General features: G+C 52.7%; 4 protein-coding genes, 1 non-coding gene and 1 pseudogene across 5 annotated transcripts; 2 read left to right on the top strand and 4 right to left on the bottom strand.

Moving 5' to 3' along the window:
• Nucleotides 1-687: 687 nt before the first annotated feature.
• On the bottom strand, nucleotides 688-1,285 carry LOC149809738 (uncharacterized). The gene is made up of 2 exons (XM_089994638.1): nucleotides 1,109-1,285; nucleotides 688-873 (listed from the first exon to the last, which is right to left on the bottom strand). The coding sequence occupies exons 1-2, from the start codon at nucleotides 1,283-1,285 to the stop codon at nucleotides 688-690; spliced, it is 363 nt and encodes a 120-aa protein (XP_089850764.1).
• Nucleotides 1,286-1,687: 402 nt separating this feature from the next.
• TRNAI-AAU (transfer RNA isoleucine (anticodon AAU)) lies at nucleotides 1,688-1,761 on the bottom strand. Its single transcript has one exon. It is a non-coding gene; the product is annotated as a tRNA-Ile (tRNA).
• Nucleotides 1,762-1,863: 102 nt separating this feature from the next.
• Nucleotides 1,864-2,634, bottom strand: LOC149809740 (pyridoxine/pyridoxamine 5'-phosphate oxidase 2 pseudogene; annotated as a pseudogene).
• A 4,379-nt stretch (nucleotides 2,635-7,013) lies between these two features.
• On the top strand, nucleotides 7,014-7,682 carry LOC149809741 (protein DECREASED SIZE EXCLUSION LIMIT 1-like). Its single transcript, XM_089994639.1, has one exon. It carries the CDS (start codon nucleotides 7,014-7,016, stop codon nucleotides 7,680-7,682), a length of 669 nt encoding a protein of 222 aa, XP_089850765.1.
• A 9,121-nt stretch (nucleotides 7,683-16,803) lies between these two features.
• LOC149809742 (uncharacterized) lies at nucleotides 16,804-21,537 on the top strand. Its single transcript, XM_089994640.1, has 8 exons — nucleotides 16,804-17,268; nucleotides 17,582-17,795; nucleotides 18,167-18,490; nucleotides 18,602-18,763; nucleotides 18,823-18,984; nucleotides 19,102-19,565; nucleotides 19,627-20,039; nucleotides 20,592-21,537. Exons 1-8 carry the CDS (start codon nucleotides 16,804-16,806, stop codon nucleotides 21,535-21,537), a joined length of 3,150 nt encoding a protein of 1,049 aa, XP_089850766.1.
• Nucleotides 21,538-21,677: 140 nt separating this feature from the next.
• On the bottom strand, nucleotides 21,678-23,432 carry LOC149809743 (uncharacterized). The gene has a single exon (XM_089994641.1). The coding sequence runs from the start codon at nucleotides 23,430-23,432 to the stop codon at nucleotides 21,678-21,680; it is 1,755 nt and encodes a 584-aa protein (XP_089850767.1).
• Nucleotides 23,433-24,659: the final 1,227 nt, after the last annotated feature.

Raw genomic sequence — 24,659 nt, forward strand, 5'->3', positions numbered from 1 at the left:
GGCGAACAACATACAACAACCAAAATATGATGGACGCCATTGTTCTGCGATGAAGCTACAATAATCAACATGGCCAGAGTTCGCAAGGGCCAGAAACATGTTTGTGGATGCGAAAACAGGCATCTTCGCTGTGCAGAACTTGCTACATGTCACAGTCTTGAGGCATGCTCGCGATCAACAAGCACAGTTTGTGTGCACTGCAACAAACAAGAGGCAAAGTCACATGGGCCCTGTCATGGCACCCGCACATCACGCTAGTAGTTTGCATATTTCGAAAACGTTTCTCAGGAACCCTTCTTCGCGGCCAGGTACCTTAAGCACACAGCATCATCTATGGCCAGGCTCAATAGCAACAAGGCTGGCTGCCCCTGAGTATCCTTGTTGTGCGCGCCATGTACTCATCGCTATCACGAAATGCAGGAAAGAAGGTATTATGGCCAGACTCGTCACCATTGAGTATCCATGACAACCCCACATGCCACGACAACGCCGCATTACCATCCGTCAGACAGGACTGCCCCGGTGCAAGCCTGCGGCAAAAGATCATAAGGGCCTGTTTCATCCTTGGCGGGAAACAAAGCCCGCTAAATCTGACAAACGGAGCCTGCTAATGTGCAGGAGGGATCAATTACGCGAACTTGGTCGACAGAAATTGTTCCTTCCTCACAAAGCACGCTCGATGAGCGATCACGGATTCAGACTCTCTTCTGCCCAGGTGTCATCTGCGAGGCTAAGTTTGAAATGTTTTCTCGCGTTTGTCAGCAGGTTGATATAGTCCACTTCTCCTGCTTCCAGGATCACAAGCGCAAATGTTTCAAGCGCCATCTCCTGCACACAATGCTCAACAGCTAGGCGACGGAACTGAGAGGCAATCTAAGAGCAGCAAGGCACACTCCAACGTCACACCACACACCACTCAACTCCTGAGCAGCCAGGCACACTACACACATCGCTATACGCAACAGTGCTCAGACACCGGGTAGCATTCCTAGCAGGTGCATCGACGGCGTCGAGCACATACAGATAGCTGCTGAGACGTTGCTGATTGTATTGCAACCTCCCTTCTCAGACACTTTCGAGCAGTGTTTCAGCGTGCAAGAGTGCATGCCTGGCCTGGCTTGATAGCCGGGGAGAAAAGACTCTCATCTTCTACCCGTGTCTTTCCTGGTTCAGGCCACGCGAAAGAAGCTCGAGCCCCATCAGAAAGCTTCTGCCATGCTTGTTTCCTAGCCTGCAGGCCAACAGGTAGCAACGTGACATCTTGTGATCTCCCCCTCACGCTCATGTTCTGAATTTTCGCTGTAGAGAGCATATCCATGCAAAAACTCGTGGCTCTTTCACAATTCGGCACCTGACATGCGGCGCTTGCCGAACATAGCTGGCAATATGCTTTCATGTCTGCAATAAGTTCCTGTCATCTTGCATTGCTCACATGCAGAACAAGTGCGATCCATAGCATCTGATCAGTATGGTGTCACAAGGCTTGCTCAGATTCAACACATCTTGCGGTTGCCCAAAAGCCTGTCATGCTGGCCCCCTGCAGCTAAGGAGCAGCACAGACATGTAGCAAATGCGAATTCTGAAAAAGTAAAAAAAAACAATATCAATCGGAAAGCACTCTAGGTCCACGCAAGCGAGCACTACGCTTACGTAGACACACTCGAAGGGCCTCCAAACCCCAAGCGTTTGATCCCTAACAGACATGAACTGCTGACCCCTGCGTTATTAGCACAGTGCTCTAACCAACTGAGCTAAGGGATCCGTGTCCCTCAAGCGTTGATGCACTTCCATCTGTGATGATTGACCTTAATGATTAACAAATGCGAATTCAGGCAAGTCATCTTACTGTATGCATGAACGCTCTCACGTCCAGCCAAAGGTGTGGCGTGACATGCGACATGTGACCTGTAAGCATGTAAGCATGCTATCATGTAAGCTGTGACGAGTGGTGACACCTGGCAAAATGCGCACCAGCTGCAAGTGATCATCCTGATGCGTTGCATTGATAACTTTCACCTGACCATCTATTCGATATTGTTCCCTTGACTCTGGGAAGTACCAGCACACTTGCGCACAGGGATTGTGTGCGATGTCAATAATTTTCTCGCTCCGAGTATCCGTCACAAACGTCAGATTATTTGTATCCTGTTGAAAGCCCCTGCACGCACAGAAGCAGCTCAAACTCTATGAGGCAGAGCTCTATGTAGTCTTTGTAGGTTCAAATCGTTTCACGAAACCCTGTCATCGGCTCCTGTCAAGGCCGATACTGTACTTTCAAGTGGCCCCTCGACCCTAATGATTGCATAACCAATCATGCCCTCACAGTGCCAGGTCCATGCCCATCCCTTGCCTATGTATTCCACGGCAACGATGCAGTGACGAACGTCGTCATGCACGCAATTAGCTGACACGACGGTGATGTGGCAGATAGTTGATTCAACCCTGCCATGGACACCGTCACGCATACGACACACAAGCGAGAAATTGCAGACGAGACTCTCACCTGAAAACTACTGTACGCACTGAAGGTTTCCCATTTGGTCGGATGGTGGCAAGCTGGATGTATTTCGAATAAATTAGGGACTGGTTCGCCACGATCGACGTTTCGATAAGGTGTCTCCATGTTGTTGCCATATCTATTTGCTCGAGCCCTTTGCATCGAATCGATTGGGACTGTCTACGCCACAAAGTTTCTCGCGAATAGGGTTAGCCTCGCTCGTCTTTCACACATGCACATGCACACAGCACACAAACAGGTCATTGCCTGCATGCATGGTACATGTTCTGCAGTAGGGCATATTGGACTGGATTCAGACTACGACGAACCTGCCATTGCCAGAGTGGTGGTTCCCCGATTTAGCTCAAAGGCTTGTTTTACACCCCTATCGCCATCCGCACACCCTCGGCCTTCAACCAGCCTGTCAAATTTGCAATGACAGGCGGACAGAAAAATTCTTGGAACATTTCACTATTATCTTTCTCTCGCGTGGATGTCTCCCTTCTATGTGGCGTTGCTGTTTTGCTGACGGCTGTAGGGGCTACCATCTTCATTTACGCAAAGCGCCCATCAGACGAGAGTGCGAAACGGCGGCAATCCACAGCCTCGCCCAAAGAATCTGCATCTTGTCAAAAATCTGACTCGTCCTTCAGGACAGATGTCCCTATTACCGATTTGCTGACCCTCATACTCACAACATCCCCAGTCCCATCCAATCCTGGCACTGCACTGATTGAAGCAACAGTAGACACCTTCCGCTTTGCACCAGATATCATAGCGTGCAAGAAAATCCTCGTCTGCGACGGATTCAAAGTGAGAGACCCACTGGCAAAGAATTCTAGACAAGCGGTCAAGTCCTACCGATCAGGTGCGAGCACAAGCTGAGGGCTCATTGACTTCTCAACCACAAGAAATGTCAACAATCTTGCCAATCTTATCCTGTCAAACAACCCACTCTTATTTTGGGCAAGCTTTCCATGTCCGGCTGGCTGGGCAGGCGTAGGTTGGCCCGGCAACTTAAACGATGCATGCAGGAGTCATCGACGAGGACTTTATCCAGCATTATGTCGAGTACAAGCGTCGCCTGCAGAAGTTAGTGGATGAGGCAACCCCAGGAAATGGTTTTCGCAACACCACACTGTTGGAACTCGACGAACGGCAGGGCTTTGGGTTCGCTGTGAAGGCTGCGCTTCCATTTGTCCAGACGCCTTTTGTCATCGTTGTGCAGGTGTGTCCTGAGCCGAACTTACCTCGGCAGGGAATTCATGATGCGCGTGACCGCACACCTGAACGCTGTATAACTCGCCGGGTGGAGGGTTGTGCTTATCGCCAACGTCGCTGTTGATGAACAGGGTCTGGGGGGGCACCAGCTTTGTGTTGCATGCAATTCAAGGTTACGACTCACCACCAACCAGGTTGTCGTTGGTCCCAACTCATCAACGCCCAGGTGACGTTACGACTGTATCCGCTGCTTCTGCGGCCAGTTCAGCAGTGCACAGCATGTGCATTGTGGGTCAAACGATCACGAGAGCTCGACCTATCTTCAGATATCCATTACACAGCATCCCAGCACTTCCCTATGGTCCTCGCATACACGTCATCCCAGCAACATTCCCAGTTCAGCCAAGCAAACAGTGAAGGGTGGTTCGAACAGAGCCTTCGTTGAGCAATCACCAAGGTTTTCTGCTGGTTTGCGACACGTCAAATTGCAGCTGTTCGCTGTCGCGCACAAAGTGGTGTATGATTGCATTATGCTGAACACGCTGACCCTCGTTGCCGTCCGCTCAGAGTGGTATGGCTGCAATATTGACGCAGTAATTTGGCAGCGGTCTCGCGATTACAGAGTCGGAACATACAGCAAATGTATCAAAAGCCTATTTCAGACATACTCTTTTGCAGCACTGCATTGTGAGCCTGACAAACGGCATCCAAGGCTCATTGTGCAAGCGGTCTCCATGGGACATTTCTTTCTGGGCCAGGACACGGGCCTTCCACACATCACCAAAATCCAGCCATATGCTGCAAAATCGGTCCAGGCACGCAGCGAAATTGGTGTCTCACCATGTTCCAAAGCGGATTTCTTGAATGCCATTCGATGCCCTATGACGCTGTGCTGCCCATGTACCGCACTATATCTATGTGTGGCTTGCCAGCGCCCCAACAGCACTATGTTGGTTCGAGTGCTTGAGCCAACCGCTAACCGCAAGATTCCCATGATAAATTGACACTCCACCGCATTGGCCACCAGCTCCCGGGCCTGCACAGCATTTAACCCGCATCGTGTTAGGAGACAAGGCGTCTCCCCACCATTCCCACAGCCTCTGCAAGCGCAGAGGCTGACGCCTTTCGTTTCTGGTCTGTTGCGTCTGCATAAGGTCTTGGTCCTTGATATGTTGGATCATGTGCACACTGTCCACTCGAGGCGAAAGCTGGTCAGCTGGTGTTGGCTGGTTGTCGCTGACGCCTGCATATGTGAGTGCAGCATGATCGTGCGTTCATGCGTCACGTGGATGTGGCGCCGTTGGTGCGCATTCTGCTAGAGGAGGACTCAGTGAACATGATCAGCCTGCTCACTAGCAGTACCATGATGCATGCGCGTCGAATCCAGTCTCGGTGTCTCAGCGGGGCCTTGAAACCGTGTATGGCTCCTAAGGAAGACTGGGTGAAGGCTGCCACGCCCCGTATATTACACGGTCAGCGCATCGTTCCAATGCTACAGTGGCTGGACAGCACTCACGTTGCAAAGGTGAGATTGTTGGACCCACCGCTTGATGATCTTACACGAACAATTCTTGGAAGATATTGAGTGTGTGAGGCTCTGTACATACTGCGACCGATACAACTGCGGCTGGAAGAGTCCTGCTATCCACCAGCGATCATCCATCAATCATCCCCAGATATTCTTGTCAGCGCAGCACGCATGGACATGTGGGCATTGTATTACACATGGCCGTTTTGTAGCGGCAGCGTGCGATTACCGCAGATGTTCCCGTGGGCTGCAACGGTTCAGGACATCGCTCACAGCCGTGGCTTATGGTTAGGGCTGAATTCTGTTGGGAGATTGCTGTTGCAATGAACCTTCCTCAGGTCTAAAGCGCAGACAGCATTGCTTAGCAGGAAAAGGTCCAGTTGCTTGAGAGTCTGGTGTTGGCAAAGTAGCCTGAGGTCTCTCATGCAGCACGCTAATGGAGTCATTACATGTGACGTGTAAGCCTGTACAACAGAGTATGTCTGGTACCAGAAATGCTGTTTGTTTATCTAAATGTGTACGTGCCGAACCAAGAAATGGGCAGTCAACGACGTTTTTGTACAGCCCGAATGACTTATACTTTTCTGCGAGCACAAACAGCACTGATTTGCCTGCCGCAGACTGAGTACTATCGGAACTTTATCTTCAGCGGGTTTCGTGTATCTAAGGGAGGCTTCATTGAAGACAAGCTGTGCGCTCCCCTGTTCCCAGTTGAATGAGCTCACCAGCCCTCCAGATTGTGGTTCGCCCCCATTTTTGTCCCTAAAATTCATGCATTTTCGGGCACCTAGAACCGCAAATCACACGGTCTGGCGAAGCACTGCTCCCTGCAATGAGCACCGACCACTTTCTTAACATACATCCTGAAGTCAGTCTCAGCATCGAGACACTGGTCTCTGAAGATTCTTTGCTGACTATAGCATGGGTGTTTTCCTGGAGATCCTGTGCATCTCATGATCCCCAAGTGGCCCTCGTTGTTACACTGATTGCGCTTTCTATCGCACATTCTAATGTGTGAGTCTGGTTGCAGGGGAAACCTGATGCTTGATGAAATTCGGGAGCATGGTTTTGTCACGCACAGCAAATATGGCACCTGGATTTTGGACGACGAGAGTGCACGTCCCATGGTGGGCCATTGGTGCGGCCGTGGGTTCCTCACAAAGGATGAGAAGCTGGCTAAGGCGCAGGCAAACAAGTCACAGAATGAGTTGCTCTTCACAGAATGCAATAACTAGGTGTCTGAAACATGTGCATGGATATGGCACATGTTATCATGTTATCATTTAACAGTAGTTGCGGTCTTATCAAAGTACTGGCGCTCGTGGCACCCAAGAGAAAGGGGGACATGGGAAGTATGTGTCACTGTGTCTTGAGATAGCAGATTGCCATCATCGCGATGAGGAGGGGAGTTCGCTCTACTTTGGATGGATGGATGATCCCAAGCATGTGCTCTTGAGATCTTGATACCCTATCTCTGAAGCGCCTTGCTTCCATCATACTCTCAGGGTACATTCAATTACCCTCATGTCGCGGCATGTTTATTGTTTGAGACCCACTGAGAGTGAATAATTTCATTCGTCTTCTCTTGTGACACATTACTCATAAATGTTGTCGGTGTTGTTGACAAGTTTGGGCAATAGCCTCGACCCTATGGCCACGAGGCTACATGACCCGTAGCAGCGAGTTTTGCACGTTATAGAACATGCTGTGTTGTAGTACTAATTAATGCTTTCGGTGAGGTCTTTGTCGATGTAAATTGTACTCAGGATGCCCAGCTCAACCCCTATGCAACCTGCCACGGTGTTTCGGGGCCATGGAAGCGACGCACAGTGCGTTTGCTTCCATCCAAGCGAGGCCAGGCTGTACTCTGGTGATTCGAAAGGAATAATCCGTGCATGGGACTCTGACTCCACGAGGTGCAAGCATTACCAAGCTCACACCCTTGATGCGGGGGTCGTGCACGTCGCGTTCACGTCGTCGCGCACTGCAGCGGAGCTCGTGAGTCAAGGACGTGATGGCACGATCATAAGTTGGGATGTGTCCTCGGATGGATACCTTGGAAAGCAACGTATAGCGCTTTCGACCAGGAGCTACCATTTTTGTCGAATGGCGCTGACAGAGGCCGCACTCGGGTGCTTGCCGATTTCAGCTGTAGCAGCGGCGGGAGAAGACCCGGCCTGTCCCACGATCTGGGATTTGCACAGTGGAGACGAGATTGTTCGCATACCCAAGTCCAGTTACGGGATGACCATGGCTCTTTGCTTTCCATCGACAACCGAACCCCTCCTATTGGCCGGGTGCGCTCCATTGAAAGCCCCTGACATGAAAACAGTGCAATGCACCAAGTGCATCGATGCAACTAAGCAGACCATGTCACACATGATGTGTGCACATTATACGCTAGGAAAGGGAGTTCTCTTGGGAGATAGCCAATGATTGGCAGGGCGCCTGGTTGAAAATGAAAATACGCCAGCCAAAAGCAGGCGGCGTTGACAATGCACGTGGCAGCCTGCCAGCCACAAGTGCGGGTTTGTGCTCTGTTGGTTAAAAAAGGAGATTTCTAACCGAGGCTGTTTCCGCAGGTTTGAAAGCGGACACTTGGTAGCATATGACCTTCGACATCCAAAGCAACCGCTGGCGTCAATCCAAGCTCATCCTGAGCCCATCATGGCACTTGGTGCCTGTACACCGCAGCATAGACACACGGAGCCAATCAGTGAACGACCAACAACCGATGGCAATGCGGCAAGGATGGACATCCCTGCATGCCATGAAGGAAATCGCGAGGACGCTGGCAGTGAGACAATGTATGCGAGTGGAGATAATGAGCAAGGGAGTGAGCAACCCAGATGTCCACAGGTTCCGCGTGATTCGTGCAGCGTGGCAAAGATCTTTTGCATGACTGGTTCAGCCGATGCATGCATTGTTACAAGCAGGTTGATTCCCAGTGCTGGCGAGTTGCAAGTGGCACATAGGTCTAGGATGGCCGAGAAGGGCACTGCTGATATTCAAGTAAGGCAAGATGGCCGCATATTTGCAGTTGGGGGTTGGGATGGACGAGCTCGAATGTATCATGTCCGTACTGGAAAGCTGCTTGCTGTGCTCAACTACCATCGAGCTACCGTTGCAGCAGTCGCATTTGACCTGAAGTCAAGTTGCGTTGCATCGGCAAGTAGAGACGCAACTGTAGCACTATGGGATGTGAAGCTGGTGTAAGTGTTCCATAGGGCTGGTGTGTTGTTATCCCTTTTGTTATCCCAAGTGTTAACCCAAGGCCTTGAGGTCCTCGAAGCTGTTGAATGTCAATGAAACATGACATCGGGGGAGTGTCAAAAGCATGTAAATCCGTGGATTCCCGCACCGTTCTTCGGTGATCGGGTCCTAGACTACTTTAGAGTTAAGCAGCATGGCATTCTTCATTATGCTGGAGCGTTGCAGCAGAACCGCCTTTGCAGTGCGGCGGCGAGCACTTCAGCAGGGAAGGCGAGCCTTATCAAAGAAGGAAGGCTATTCCGCTGAATATCCTCTCATGCATTCCATATTTGCTGTGACGCAACCATGACTGAGACTTGCAAAGCTTGTGCAATACCGACACAATACCAACAAACGGTCAGTCACGGTCACGCTTTTGGACTTGCCGCCAAATGTACATGGAGAAATATGTTAATTTTTCAGGCGTTTTGTAAGACAATACTCAAAATGAAGTCATGCTCCCAAGATACTCGTTTGTTGGTATTGTTACCATACAGCATAATCATTATTGAGGACGGCCCTTGTGTGCTTTTCAGCCATGCGTGCCATGCAACCTTGCCCATTGCACTCTGCATCGGGCGGCAGTCTTCCGCCTGCACTGCATAAGCTTGCTTGCACTCCCGATCAACACGTCTGTGATGAGTTGGTGTTTTTCTTGGAAACCTTAAGCCTCGAACCTTTGAGAGCGCACTCCATTTTCACTCACGAGGCTTGGAGCACACCACCGAGACAAGATCAAGCATAGTGTGCCACACATATGTCGTCCTACAGCAGTCGTCATATCGTTTTCACTTCACAATCAGCCACGCTACATCTGTACAATGGCTGGCAATCAAAACAGTTGCTAGCTTGCACGTGACAATTCCTTCAGCCTAGCTACGCTCTAGCTGGGGGAGATGCAAAATCACCCGGGACTTCACGAGTCATGAGAGCAAGTTGAAGGTCAGAAGTTACCAAAAGGCCTGATGGCTCATGGATGGCTCATGGATCATGTCAGCATTCGGTGACAGAGCCGTGGGCATGATTGATTGTCGATTGGAAGAGACTGGCACTGTTTTGGGACGCGCATGAGCATATTGATTGTAGTCAGCAGCACATGCTTGTGAGCCTGTGTGTGTGGGAGGTTGCTGTGATCAATGGGACACATTTGGCGTGGGACAGTTGCACGTTAGAGTGTCTAGCGGGATTTGGGAGCGTCTGTTTGGGTACAAAATTTTATAGCTGTGTGAAGTTGGGTATGCATAGTTTGTCCATTGGCGTCTTTCACAGACGTACGCTAGCAAGCAGCAGTCTCCCACCCACCCGAACCTCTTTTGTTTCCCTTGGCTATTCTAAAGCGTTTCGTGCCCTCACTGTTTCCAGTCAGTTTTTTGCTGCAGCCCAGAGCCTACATGATTTATTTTATCAGCATTTGCATCTGCAGACGACAGGCATGCTTATGAGCTTGGCTGGATTCCGACGCGACATGCAGGTCGTTTGGTGCCAGTGCAAGGAGTGTTGTGGGGCGGTATGACATGGCTGTGACTGGTAGTGCAGCAGCTAGCTGTCCAAAGCATGACAATATCCCGGTCCAACGCAAAAGCAAGAGGTCACCAAGTTCGATGATGGGCAGCAAGGGTATTTTGGAAGACGGGGCCGGCAAGTACCAGAGTGATTGTGTGATGATGAACGTCACTGCAGCTGGCATATCCTCTTGCTTTTGGGCCGAAACTCACTGCGGCTGGCTGCTTAGCAAGCGCCGTTCTTCTTGATCTGCTTTGTTGTAGCAAAGTTCTCTCGTGCCCTCGCGCTCAGTTCTGACTTCAAGTTTTGCCTTTGCAGAAACCACATACTGTTGCAAACTTCTGGGGCATGTTGGTCTCCTTGATCTGTGAGACTTCCTTCCTCTATGTTGGCCGGTTGTCTGTTAAACTCGGCACTCCCCATGTGATAACTCTCCATGAATCACACGCTCGCACATTCCATGCAACACGGATTACGTAATGGCGGAAGACGCTCAGATAAGGGAGATATCTAAGGAAATTGGTTGTATTGCTGCATGTCGTATTGTTGAAGCATAACAGAAATTCAACATTCGGAATGAAAGCACAGTCAGATGTGTTCAATTCACAAGCTCACAGGCACACATAGTCACAGGCACAGGCGTGGTCCAACCAAACTAACGAAAGTAAACTGCGAGAGCTGAGGCCGCGTAGCGGTCGAGGCCTTGTCTCAGGAGAATGATTGTTTTAACACTGAGAAATGCAAAGCCAGCTGGCGGCAATGATTGTACATCTCACATGCATGTACGATGGGGGCATTCTGGGGGCTCTGGGGGGGCTGCCCCCCTCCGCAGTTCTTGACAGACATGGCCTTGGTGTCATTAGCTTGGTAGTACAATCGTGTTGGCTCGCTGCTGGTTCCCGCTTTCTTTCCTACCACCTCACTCATAGCACTACTGGGACGACAGCATCTGCTCAAGCAATTGAGCTCGATGTATGGCTAGCTTCCCAGTCGCTACCTCACTCGCACCACAGCCCCACAACGTAAATACCGCTAAATTTTAGGACCCTGCGTAGCCTCATTGAGAGACATCGAGAAACGTCCCTGTTGACTGGCTAGCCCTTGGAATGGTGCATGGAAAAGCTAGGTTGAGATGCACAGGAATGGCAAAGGAGTACAGATCCCCTTGCATGGTGAGGACAAGGCGATCATGGTTGAAGGCCCTCAACGTATACTCCTGATTCAGAGACGGTTTCAGAGACGCAAGGTATGTTAACACTCCAATAGAATGCATTAGAGGGTTCCTGTTGACTTCTCTTTCAACTCTGCATACCACACAGTGGTGAAACTGAGCATTTTCTGCAGACTTTCATCGAGCTGTTCAAACGCAAGCTTCACCTCCAAGAAGCCAAAAACACTTCCTTACCACTTGTCATTCTGTTCGCATTCCTCTTTGCTGATGTTGAGACTCTGGTTTGTAATGGTGGATTTCCTAACAAAGCTATTGGGTAATGCACTGGCGTCGACTTCCGAGTGATTTGTACCTTGCGCAGTGAGGTCCCTGGCTGACATGGGCGGTTGCCATTCGCCAATAAGCTTGTGCTGACAGAATTGCAAACGACAAGCCCCATTTCCCCACACTTTCACATGCGTGTTCGCCTCATGCATGGGAACCCCCCCCCCATGCTGTATCTACATGCATATGGGGCGTCCAAAGGTTCATGTGCTCAAGCAACACCATTCCAAACATCCAGGTGAAGTGCCCTCTGGTTACATCCGTAATACCCTGCCTATCCACTCCGTAGTAACGATAGTCTTTGAGGTGACGTTAGTGATTTCCTGTCGATCTACGTCAGATCCGGACGTCGTGCAGAACGTGCGCGCACGCTCATGTTTTGACCGGAATACATCGAGACGTACATATGAAACAGACGTTGCCATTTCAAACAATCGTATTCACGCAAGTAACATGTAAGACGCCGCCATGGTAGCTGGGGAGCTGTCAGAGTCGGGAATGTCTCGTGATTGCGATTGCGATTTGGAAACCCCCGGGACGATGGTTCCAGAGAGCGCACCACAAGCGCGGTAGTTCCATTCAGTGGAGTTCCTTAGCATTGTTGCCTTGAGCTCATCAACGGACGACAAGAGGACCGATCACCTTGCATGGTGGATGCTTCTTGGTACGTTGTCCACACAACACGATATCTAGAACAACATAGCTATAGCAACACGCGGAATATATGCAGTATCTTACACGACGCCGACATTGAGATATGCACCCAGTTCGATGTGACACAGATTCGACGCACTGATGCTGTGATGCGATGGCAAGTGATGAAGACGGTTATGTGCGCGTCTGCCGTTCAAGACCAATTTCTCGGCCTCGGGACGGACAACACAAGACGCGCAAACTTGCCTGGTAAAAGTACTTCTGCATCCAGCGAAGATTGAAAAGCAACTCGGATTCGGTTAATCGATTGGGGAGTGGATACACTTGTACATAGTAAGCACGTGTAACAAACCGTTCCGTCTTCTGTGACCGGAAAAACAGCGTTGCAATTGCGAACATGCGTCATTCTCGCAATCGAACTGACGTGCGCGCTGGGAAGCTATGTACTTGTCCTCACCAAGGAATTGTCCATTCAATTGCGGCCACACGGCATCGCGGGATTCCCTGTGTTGTGTGCTCATACCACAAATTTATGTCGTGTCATGTGGGGGCGGTTCCCAGCGCAAAATGCAGCGAAACGCAGAACATAGAGTCCCGAGTATCTCTCGCCAGACCGCTTGTTCCCGCAAGACGGTGATCGTCACAAGTTTGGATGTTTCTCGCCATCGCAACGTTGTTCAGCACCTTCATCCACCGTTTCCAATCGGACTTTAGTGGACATGCACAGATCAGCGAGTCTTACCCCAACGATATCGACAATAAGCCCCTGCTCTAAGGATACGTTTAGTCTATCGTTGATGTGGAAGCAGTGAGTTGTAAGGAGCCGGCCTGCAGGACGCCGCGATGGACCCTTCTGCCACGGATTCCTTGCCCCGGGGACAGGGCACACCCGATGCAGTCACGTATCCAGCCTCCCCACTTGCCTTTGGGCTTCCAAGACTTTTTGTGACTCGGTCAAAGGGTGCTACACCGCCCTTGACTCCAGCCCGTGAGTCTCCAGTGTCTGGGTTTCTGCAGCCGGACGAAGAGGTGAAGCTCGCAACTCTTCAAGCTGGTGGTTTAGTCGTGACCGTGAGCATGTCAACAATAGCGTTTCGTTCTTGGATTCAGAATTTTGTTCTACGATGATTCCGGAGAACTCAACGACGGACGGTTTGCAATGTCTGGGCACATGCGCTAGGGATGGAAGAGAGCTTGGGGGAAAGGTTACGCATAGGGTGGGAAGTGGACCGATAGGTCACAGCTAAAAGTCATGGAAACTAGAAGCGTGTTGATCGTGATTAGAAGCCTCTTGTACTTCTCAGCTGTGGCACTTCCCTTTTTCAACCCTGTAGTGCCCAAGGTTCGAGGTTCAGACACCAGTTCTTGACGCACGACAACGGCGTGATTTACAAGACAGGCTGAGCAGACATGCGAGTTGGAGTATGCAAGGCGATCCACAAAATGACAATCCTTCCAATCGTTTTCAGTGGTGCAATTGACAGCGTCTTTCCTTCCTTCTGTGGAGCTACGGGTTGTAGTCGTCGGTGCGCTTGTCGGATCGGTCGACCGGGAACACCTCTGTCATTGTCGAGTGATGTATAAGGTGCCATTTTGCTGGTATCGTTATCGTGGCGAAGCTGCAAGAGCATATCTTTTGAACCAGTTTTCCAATGTTGCTGTTCACAGCCGACAGCTGACGGAAACGCTTCCTTACAAACTCGAGAGCTTCCGGTCCGACGAGCGCACCCACCGTCTGCAGCTCGGCAGCTCGGCAGAAGTAGCGACAGCTTGGTTCGGCGCTTGTTTTCATCTGGTCCAGTCGCTTGCGTTAAGAATAGCCTCACGTTTTCATGGAAGACACGAGGCAATTGGAGCAGAATTCGCACGACGCAAGCACAATCGTCGAACACGAGATACGTATCTCGAGATATTTGTCAATGCCAAGGGGCAGCTCCACGTTCCTTGCTTGTCAACAGACGTATGAGTGTGTCGACAGGGTGGCGCGTTCACAAGGAGGCCACTATGCATGAGATAGGTTGGCGTGGGACTCCAAACTGCAGATGTGCGCCTTGGTTGTCGCGCACCACGAAAGCTCTCCTGCAGTTAGGCGTTCATATTGCTGCTGAGTACGTGTTCCCTTGGGTATGCGGTTGGCGCGGGGCATGCACTGAAGGCGTGGTCAACATGTTGGGTCATAGAAACTAAAAGGGACAGCTTGGTTTGCCAGCCGGGGCCAAAAATTTATGGGACATCGAATCCGTTGCAGGCCAGAGAGAGGCAGGAAATAGAGGACGGCTTGACAAAGTTGGCGGGAGCAAGAGAACAGCTTGCAAACACAGGAGCTCTGGGCATCACTGAGGATGTCACTCAGAACTTGGACGCCCTGCTTGCTGAGCTGCAAGCCAAGCAAGCGGATCTTGAGGAAGAACAGCGCTTGGCTGGACTGTCGGGAGACACCTGGGAGTCTGGACAGACGAGCCCAATAGTCACCCTCGCTAGCGCGCCTTTGACCCCACGCTGTAAGTGATCACATTCCATCGCTACATTGCCACTAACTATCCCCGCCAAGACGCTGCTTTCGCAAGAGAAGTTGTTACAGCTGTTAACGTGCTTGCCGAGCTCTGTCCAGTTTCTTTCTGCCAATGAATCTTTATTTTTGAAGCAATGGAACAACAAAATACAGCAATGAGCACTCATTGGGTGCAAAGCACCGCATCCATCTTATGTTGGCGAGCGCTACATGAATGTCATGTTGTCCATTTGCATGGATAGTGGCGACAAAGCAGCTGAGCATGCAGATATGCAGTTTCACAATTGTTGTGTGTGTATCCGCTGTGTTTTGCGCCACTGGTGCAATGGCAAGCGAGACGCGCCATGCGGTACAAGCACCAGCAGCATCCATGAATGCGGCATTGCTCTACCAACCAGATGCTGTCTCCACCATGTTTGGCTGGCTTGATGACAATGGCTTAAACACTCGGTTGTGTGCCGCAACAAACTGTGCACATGTGTATTTCTATTTCTAGAAAGATCCATTTGAACAAGGGCAAACGGTCATCCATCGAGCTTGCTGCAGTGAAGGGCGCGTCGCCAAAGTCGCGCAATCTGATCTACGAGCAAGCAGTAGCAAACTTGGAGGCTGCGTTCTTCGAGCAGCGGGACCGGCTGGATAAGAGCTCCCATGCGCAGACAGATATGCTCTCGAACCGCCGTGGCGGCCAGTACATGCTGGCCCAGAACGAGCGCCTCGGCAAGGCCGTCCCCGAGGCATCTGTTTGCCAGGACCTGGGGTCGTCATCCATCGCGTCCGACAGCAGCGCCAGCACCCTGGACGGAGATCTCACCCTCACGCCCGACGACGATGAAGTTAGCAGGCGCCCAGGAGGTGGGAGAGGCCGCAACGACCGCATGCGTGAGATCGCACAGATCGCGATCGATCGTGAGCACCCCGCTTACGGTTCTCCTCGCTCCCGCTACATGCGCAGCTGTCCGTATGCTCCTCCCCCCCCCTCTGCCCGGCTGGCTTCATGTGATTGAACTCGTTGCAAGCCAAACGATGCATGTAACTTGTGGGGATGGTTGCCTGGTCAGACTGGCATCAAGTATCCCGTTGGCCTTATTTGCATACGCAAGGGAAACTTGAACTTATTTGAGATCATAAAAAGTCTGCATGTCGTCTGTGAGGGACATGTGCGACATGCCTCATCAGTGAGCTCATGCCCTTGCTGTGCAGGCCTCTGACCAGCCGCGAGATAGAGCTCGAGGCCAGCACGTACAAGTGGCACAAGAAGAGGAGCCATGTCGACTGGCTTGGCCTGTTTTTGTTCGTCCTCTTTGTGCTCACGATGATTGGCTACGCGGCGGCACGCATCTGGTTCTCTCTCGCCGACCTTGGGGCCCTGCTCTGGTACGGCATCCTCATCTTCTTCATCGAGATGATGGGAGCCGCGTCGATCGTTTTCTACGGCGTGTGGCTCATTGCTAAGCCCGACAACTCTGACATCGTCCTCGGTGACTCCAAAACCGCTCCTGGCAAGCTCGGCCTCCGCCGCCGGTACAACATCCGTGTCCTCATTCCATGTTACCAAGAATCTGTGGCGATTGTTCGCCGCACCGTCATGGCAGCCCACCAGGCCGTCGTTCCGTATGGGTGCAATGTGACGATCTACCTCTGTGGTGCGTTTTTCCCAGGCCGACATTGCACATCTCTGCTCGCCGTTCACGAGGCAGTGTACCTTGCACAGGCCAGCAGTGCTTGCCGCATGACCACAAACCACTGATTTCAACCTACGACCCTGCGCATGACCCGCGATGTCTTCAACAGGTTCCGGTATGCACATGCACAGTGCCATGCAAGTCGTGGCGACCGGGGGGGAACAGCTAGGTGGCAGCAAAGCAGTAGCTGCCATACTACAGCCACTCACAGGACGTTAGCTACAAGTTGCACATTTTATACTTTGTGGTCCCAGCTGTCAGCTATGGCAAGGTACACTTTGGCAATCGCTTGGGCGTCTCAAAAGCGATATGTCCAATGTTTACGACACCCACATTTTGGACATCGGCGGTAGCATGAGCATGCAGATCTGTCAATGATGTAATAGTCTGAGTTTTGCACTTGTCTCGCACGCAGATGATGGCAACGACCCGAAGAAGCGTGCCTTCATCACCGAAATGGAGTCTGACCGTGTCGTCTACGTGACGGGGAGGAAGCGCGGCCAGGGCAAGACCACCAACGGAAAGTCGGAGAATCTGAACCACACGTTGAAGCACGTCTACCCTGCGGAGGCCAACGAGGACGGCTCGCCCAACATCCCGCTGTCCGAGGTCATGTGTCTGCTGGACGCAGATCAAACCTGCTCGCGCAACAGCTTCTTCATAACGCTGATGACCTACATTGATTCCGGCGACAACATTGGAGCCGTGCTCTCCCCTCAGCTCATGTACAACGCCAGCAACGCCGACATCTTCAACCACCAGAACATTCCGTTCTGGGAGAAGATGCAACCTGGCATGGACGCGCTGGGCTTCATCTCGCTCACAGGCACCAACATGATCATCAGGAGTCGCGCTCTGCAGATGTGCGACTGGTTCCCGACTGAGTCCGTCACTGAGGATTGGGAGCTTGGTATGCGCATGGTGCGTGCCCCGCCTTGACCAACTGCCATGTTGACTAGAAATATGCTGCATACAGCCGATGTTTTGCACAAATTTTTGCAGGCGATTCCAAAGGGACTCTGCATCGCTTTCCGCAACCCGCGTCCACGCGTGCTTCAAGAACCAACCGATACTTGATCATTGTGCGTGCACGTCCTTAATCTACAATCCCTGTCCGATAGGCAAGGCTCGATGTGATGCGTGTGTAGAGTGATACGGGCGGGGTTGATTCCATAAAACTCGGCCATGCAGAGCCTACTGGTAGTTGACATTCAAGCTGCTGCTGATTGTGCAGAAAAGGCACGGGTGGCAGTTCCGATACTGCTGTGAGTACCTGGCAACAGGAGAAGCGCCTGTTGAGGTGCGGCAGGCACTGCAGCAGCGCTCGCGTTGGTGTAAGGGCCACTTCCAGACGTTCTGGTCCAAAGCCTGCCCACTCACTGACTCCAAGCTTGGCCAGTTCTACCGCTTCACCTACTCTTCCACATGCCTGTCGTACCTGTCTGCTGGTGCGCGCTCCTTCCTGCCTGTATAGAAGGCTGTTGAGCATGTGACTCCCGTGCCCGGATCTTCGCCACGTGACAGAACACTTCACTCGTCCATTGTTGCCTCGGTTTCCCTACTATCCGGTCTCGACCCATGCACCATTGATTCTTGACTCTATCTCGCTGGCCTTGATGGCTTCTTGGGGGTGAGATGAGGGGGGGTTGGTAGCTTCATGGGATTGTATTTTCTTTTTCTTGTGAATGAGTAAAAGTTGGCCGATTGGCAGCTCATGGCCATGCTCATAGTCAACAGAGCAGTTTGCTGGGCATGTTCTACAGACACATCCTCGACGCATTGTTATCACCCTGCTTGTGAAGTGCAGCACTGGATGCAGGTTTGTCCGTACCCATCATGACCCTTGTGCCCATCATCACACTGATGTTCGGCTACTTCCCCATTGCGCTGAACCTGCCCACGGTCCTGGCCATCACGGTGTACTACATAGTGCTCAATGCTCTGACCTACTATGCCTCGTCATTCAAGGAGTACAGGGCCCTGTGGCTCTCCAATACCGCCACCACCATCTTCTTCTGGCCATGTACGATCTCGTTGTTGATTCTGCCTTGCAGGAGTAGGAAAGGGGGCGCACCGGCTGTGACTCGACCACAGTTGACAGGGGAATTGATATCTGCTCACTGTTCTACCACTGGTTCAAACTGTACGGAACAATGCACGAGCGGAACTAACACTGTATGGCTCAACCGGCACATCCGCAGTATGCTGTAATTGAATGCTTTAAGCGCGTGCCACACATTGATATGCTGTGTAGGTAGTGCTTCACATCTCAGGTATCGGAAAGGCGAGCCAGTAATGCTATCAGACACCATGAAGTGGGGGTTGTACGAATTGCAATTTTGGGGAAAGCTGTCAACAGCCCTTCTTTTTAGACGCACACATGCCGCATGCTCCGTGTGGAAATACTTCCACTGCGGTCTCTGCATGCCACTAGCTGTTTGTTTGTAATCCAAGCACTCTCTTGGATGTGCACAGAGCGAGAAGTAACCATCATGCATGCTGCCTCCTTTAGGCTCAGAGTTGGTGTGCTGACAAAGAAAGAGTGGCCAGCTCATTGCGTGGCCACATCTGGATGGAACCTGCGCAAGCGTGTCTCCACACGCCACGATAGAGTGGGTATCAAAAGGCGTTCAAGAGGTGACTGGCCAAGCATGCCAACCTGCATGTGGATGTGGTAGTGTTGTGCAACACGTCACTATCATCGTCATCACTGTGTGGCCTTTGTTGGTGCAAACAAAACATCTGCGGCTGCAGATTTGAAGGCGTCCATCTCAACGCCATTCAAGTCGTGCATGGGCAGGGGACTGACCTTCAAGACAACCGCCAAAGGCCGGCACGCTGCCGCAATCGCGCTCACTCAGCTCCTCCCGTGGGCAACCCTCTTCCTGCTCTCCATGATTGCATTCTTCACAGGCATCGCCACCTTACGCATCAACGTCAATGCGCCCAAGGCCATTGCGCTGTGCTGGGTCGTTTACAATGCAATCCCCATGTTCTTGCTCCTCTCGTACGCGGTAACGGGTCCAGGCCGGGCGATCGACATCATCTGCAACTCGTGCCTCGTCATCAGCGGCGTCGTCTCCACCTTTGCTCTTGTTGCGCTGTGGCTGTTCTATCCCAAGGAGGAGAACTACGGCAAGGCTTCGGACCTCTCGCTCCTCTTCCTCAACGCACAGCAATCTGGAACGCTCCCCAGAGGGCTTCCCGGTCAAATGGCGGTTTGACTCGGGGCTGCAGTACAAGGGCGACCTGCCTCTCATTGTGTCTGCATTTGACGAGGAGACTGCTTTCAATGACACTACTGCAGAAGACGCCGATGAAAAGCTGGAGTACTCGGTGGATTTGTCCGGAGGATTCTACACTGATGGTGAGATTGGACCGGTGAAACTGTCGTTCCATATCGCCCTGATCACCACCATGCTCTCTTGGTCTCTGCTGGAGTACAAGACGTACTGGAGCGAGGACATCATCAGGCGGAACCGCGCCCTGGAGCTTGTGAATCAAGGCCAGGTGTACATCAACAACTGCTACATCCCAGACTACACTGGCAAGGGCATCACTGGCGACATCTTTGTCTTCCAGGTCTGCCTCTCCTTCTGTGATCTTTGCATTAGATGTGTATCCTTGATGCGCGCCGTACTGGCCCATCTCAACTCCCCACAAGCTGCTCAGGTTGTCAGAAAAGGTTGCCTGTAATGGGTGCAAGGCATTCATGATGCGAGATACTACGACCTGCATTGGTGGTACAAGAGTTGCATGCATACATTAGTTGGCAATGTAACAAACTGGCAAAGGTTTGTCTCTGTAAACAGGTATGAGCTGGCAGGCATTATTATGAGTCGTGGCGGGGCAATGGTCGACTCTGCCAGAGTGTCTAGAAACCAGTGATGAGTGATGGCAAAGAGGTGACCGTTACGCGTCAGGTTGCGGGGTATATATGAAGAGAGCCGTGTTGCTCCAAAGTTGTCAGCCGACTTGAGCACATCATGGTCGAGACGGGTCGTGCACGTCTGAATGTCAGGTGGCGCATATTGGCTCAACCTTAACGATCGTGGAAGGCTGATGATGATGATGTATCTTTTTACAACACTACCCGCATACACATGCACATTGGCAACTCCAACTGATTGGGAATCAATCATGAGAATCGATTGGATGATATGCAAAACGCAAGAGCGGACACACCGAGACATGCTTTGAGGCTTGCCCTCACAACTGCATCGTGCTGCTGACCTCAACTTCAGTGCAGCGTTAGATCTCCTTGAGCATGAGCATGCGACTGGCTACGTGGGCTGTGCTTGCGTGAAGATCATCTGCCCGAGTGCAGCTCCTGCGACCACGATCGAGATTTTGTGGAAACATGGCTGTAGGTGGGCAACATCGCCGTGCAGCGCGAGCAATGGAACCGGCCAGAAGACGTCACGGACGAGGTGTATGTGCTCAATCTGCTGGGCTCGGACCGGCCGTTTGACCTCGCCTCTCAGTTCGCTGCAGCAATCGCCCGCTGCCGCAATGGTGACGTACGTATACAAGCGCGACAACGTCGACCCTGTCGCTGAAATGAACAAGGTCCATCGACTCTTCACCGGGATCACGGGCCTCATTGACCGCTCCAAGGACACCGAAGGCCTCTACACCTCCGCTCGCGAAAACTCGAACGTCACCGACACCATTGGCGACTTGCCGGACAGCGCTGCCATCCTCGTCATGTATCCTTCGCACTCCTACTACGACGACATATTCTGGGCAGCCACCTGGATGTGGAGGGCCAACACGCTGGGTTTCCGCAATGCGGACGGGGACACGTACTATGCGGCCATGCGCACGTTTATGAACAAAGCGTACAAGGATCGCGACATCATGGCGGTGTCATGGGACTATATGAACAACGTTGCTCTGGTGCATGCAGCGGTGACCACGCAGGATTGGACATTCCACAACGCCGCTCAGTCGTTCCTGTGGGACTGGATCTGCTCTGCGGATGTGCAGTACACCACTGGTGGCCGTGGCTACACCCCTGATTCGCCCTACCTTGGCAGTACTATCACCGCAGCCGCCCTGGCCAGTTTGTATGTGCACAAGACCAGGACCCGGGGCATGGAGGAGTTCGGCTCCAACAAGGACTTTAACAAAGGTGCGGTTTTGCGTTGCGCCTGTTGTCTCGGACCTCCCTTCGGTCCAGCTGTTTAGACAAACACTATCAGCCGTACAGTTCTTTTTAGGGGTACTCTTTCTGATTGCAGTTCTGCTTGTGTGTGTCTTACAAAGATTGCAGGCACGTCATGTCAAACATAGACAACTCACACATTCGATCATAGCCCGCTGAGACCTTAAGGCACCTCAGCTATCGGAGAATCCATGCCGGGAATGAACGCAACACCACTGGCGCGAGCAAGAGCAAACAATCCGCGTCTGAACATGACAACGTTGCCTCGACAAAGGGTGATGCTGATTTCACGGAGCGCGTGCACGACAAAGTCCCCCTTCACTGGAACCCCCCCCGCTGATGCTGCGCTTGCCAGGTCGTTGAGAAGCTGCATGGCTGGTTGTCCTAGTCTCCCATAGGACTCCACGGAGAATGGCGTGAAGGCGTAGCCGCCTGGGTGGTCCGTCTCGTAGCGAGTTCGTTTCGCTAGATCGCGTGCTGCGGCTGCGCTGCCGTCCATGTGCGCGGCTCCTCGTACGTAGGTGGTGGCTGCTGGATGAACGATGGAGACGCCGGTGACGGTGAGAGCGGTGCGGGGAGCGAGCAGGATGTCTCCACGTGACTCCGGCCGGTTGACGTTGGCTGCTGCAGGTGCACCTTGAATGGGGCGAAGCACTGGCTCAGCCGACGTAGCGATCCCTGCACGGTTGGCGATGCGGCGCACTGTTGCTTTGATCATATCGTGGCGCAGCGTCATCGCTCCGTACAGGGAGCTGCACGTCATGGCGTGGTCTGTGTTGCCTTGCTCAATGTGGCGGCCGCAGCCGCACTGGACCGCCGGCGCGTTGGCGGGCATGAGGGGTAGGCCGAGGCGGTGTCGTGCGGCAGTGGAGAATTCTTCGTCTGTCAGCGTTAACGCCTCGGAGGTGGGTAGGGCTTCTAGCCACGCGGATGCGGTGCCGTTGGCGCAGCTCCTCAGGCGGGCGAGGTGACGAAGGCCCTCCGCGCTGTTGGTGTCGAAGGACTCCATGAGTTGTTTCGCTCGGCTTTCCGAGACAAAGCGGCTGAAAGTGTGCTGCGCATCTGGTAGCACCTTGTCGATACAGTCGTCGTCCATGTTGAGGCTGTCTGCCGTCCAGAGGTTGCCGGCAGCCCCCTCAGCGTGTAAAGCTTCCCATGTTTGCTTCAGATGCACGGCGTTGGGGCCCGTGAAAGGCCTGTACTGGTCTGGGCCCACGCGTAAGACCTTTTCTGCCATGGCGGCGGAGGAGAGGAATGCGGCTTGCGCCTCGGTGGCGGAGGTTTTGCGGAGGCCCATGCCTCCGAAGCGCAGAGGCAGAGTGAGCTGGCCGTCGCGCACGTCGGCTCGCTCGGGGTGCTGTATGATCTTGAATGCAGCTTGAGCGACCTTGCTTTTGAGGCGCTGGATGGCGTTTCCCGTGAGGCGCCAGAGGGTGATCCGTGGCAGGTGTGCGAGGCGCATCTGCTGAGAGGCCCGAAGGATGAGGAACTGATCTTGTGCTGGCAGGGGAAGGTCAGTCATCTTGTCGATGCAGCTGCAAATATCCTCCGCTTTCGCATTGGCATGCGCGGTGATGTAGTCGTCCGAGCCGATTGGGGTCCCAGCGGCCATGATGCCGTCTGCATGGTGTTGGATGCCCAGTGTTGCGGCAGTTTCTGCTGCGAGCTGGAGAGTTGTAGAGAAGGCCACGCATTTGTCGTGGCGCACAGCAAGCCCGATGGCTGCGGCCCCGTCGCAAAGCGTGGGAAAGGCTTGGGTGACTGCAGCGGGCTTGCCTTGGAGAGTGGTGTCGTCCATGAAAGCCAGCGGGGGGGCGTCTGGGTGGGTTTGCGCGACGTGCTCCAGCAAGTCCTGAGCTGTGAGCGAGAAGTACAGTGGCCCGCATGGGTCTCCTTGGCGGACTCCGCATTCAGACATGATGGGCTTGTGTGTGTGTGTGTGTGTGTGTGTGTGTGTGTGTGTATCTTACAAAGATTGCAGGCACGTCATGTCAAACATAGACAACTCACACATTCGATCATAGCCCGCTGAGACCTCAAGGCACCTCAGCTATCGGAGAATCCATGCCGGTGTGTGTGTGTGTGTGTGATTACATCGAGAGACAGAACAACGACAGCACAAGCCGCAAACAACAAACACAACACACTCAAACGAGAGCTGCGCTCATTGAACGTCAGCAGTTGGAACAGTCAAGCCTGCTGTGAAACAACTGCCCGTCGCGCGCGCCAAAGCGCCGAGTGCTTGTGTGTGCGTGTACGGTGGCAGCAGGTGCAAGGACTAAAAGGTGACTGTCTGCAATAAGACACGAGTCTGGTCTCTCACGCGCACATTCAGTTTGGGTTATGCAATGACACTCTCGTGTGCGGGAGCCTGATTTTGGCCGCGATGATGTGTACTGATGCCCAAGGAGATCACAATGAAGGGAGGTATACCAATGTGCAGGGTTCAAATGCTTTGCGGAAACTCAGGCGCGCTACGTGCTCGGTTCAAGCAATGCCCTCTACAAGCGAAGGTCGTTTGTCATGGGCTACGACGGCAACTCCTTCACCCGCACCTACTACCGAGGCGCCTCCTGCCCCACCTACCCGAAGACCTGCGGCATTCAATTCTCGCCCTCAAGCAACTCGAAGAAGGATTTGAATGTCGCCAAGGGTGGGCTGTTGTGGGTCCCCGAATTCACCGACCACGTACCGAACGCACGCGTCGAGGACACGACAATGTCGCTGGAGCATAGCTGGGGCATGCCCTTGCTGTGGCCAGGCCTCATTTCCAACAAAATCCCCTATGTACAGTGCCTGCAGGGTGGGGGTCCGTTCAGCCCACATCCTGTCTGCAAGCACAAGCGACCCAACCAGGACCGCATGGGTGAGCAGACGCCTCTTGAGCTGAACAACAACTTCGGGGAGTGGTGAGGTTGGCGCTTCTCGGGAGGAGTTGTGCTTGACGCTCCTGCAAATGTTTGAATAGGATTTGGTGGGGCTGGGGCGTGGAGCCTCTGTGAGGGATCATTGAACACCACGTGCCCCAGTTGGTTAAATGGAGCTTGCACATAGCAAAATAATTGTGTTGAGGAGAAGAGGGTGGCCACGATGCATAGTGCTTGGCGCCTCTTCTGCTGCTCGAACACTTACCTTCGTCATATTT

Source organism: Nuphar pumila, unplaced genomic scaffold, assembly GCF_984573655.1.
Source record: "Nuphar pumila unplaced genomic scaffold, dmNupPumi1.hap1.1 HAP1_SCAFFOLD_812, whole genome shotgun sequence".
NCBI classification, from domain to species: domain Eukaryota; kingdom Viridiplantae; phylum Streptophyta; class Magnoliopsida; order Nymphaeales; family Nymphaeaceae; genus Nuphar; species Nuphar pumila.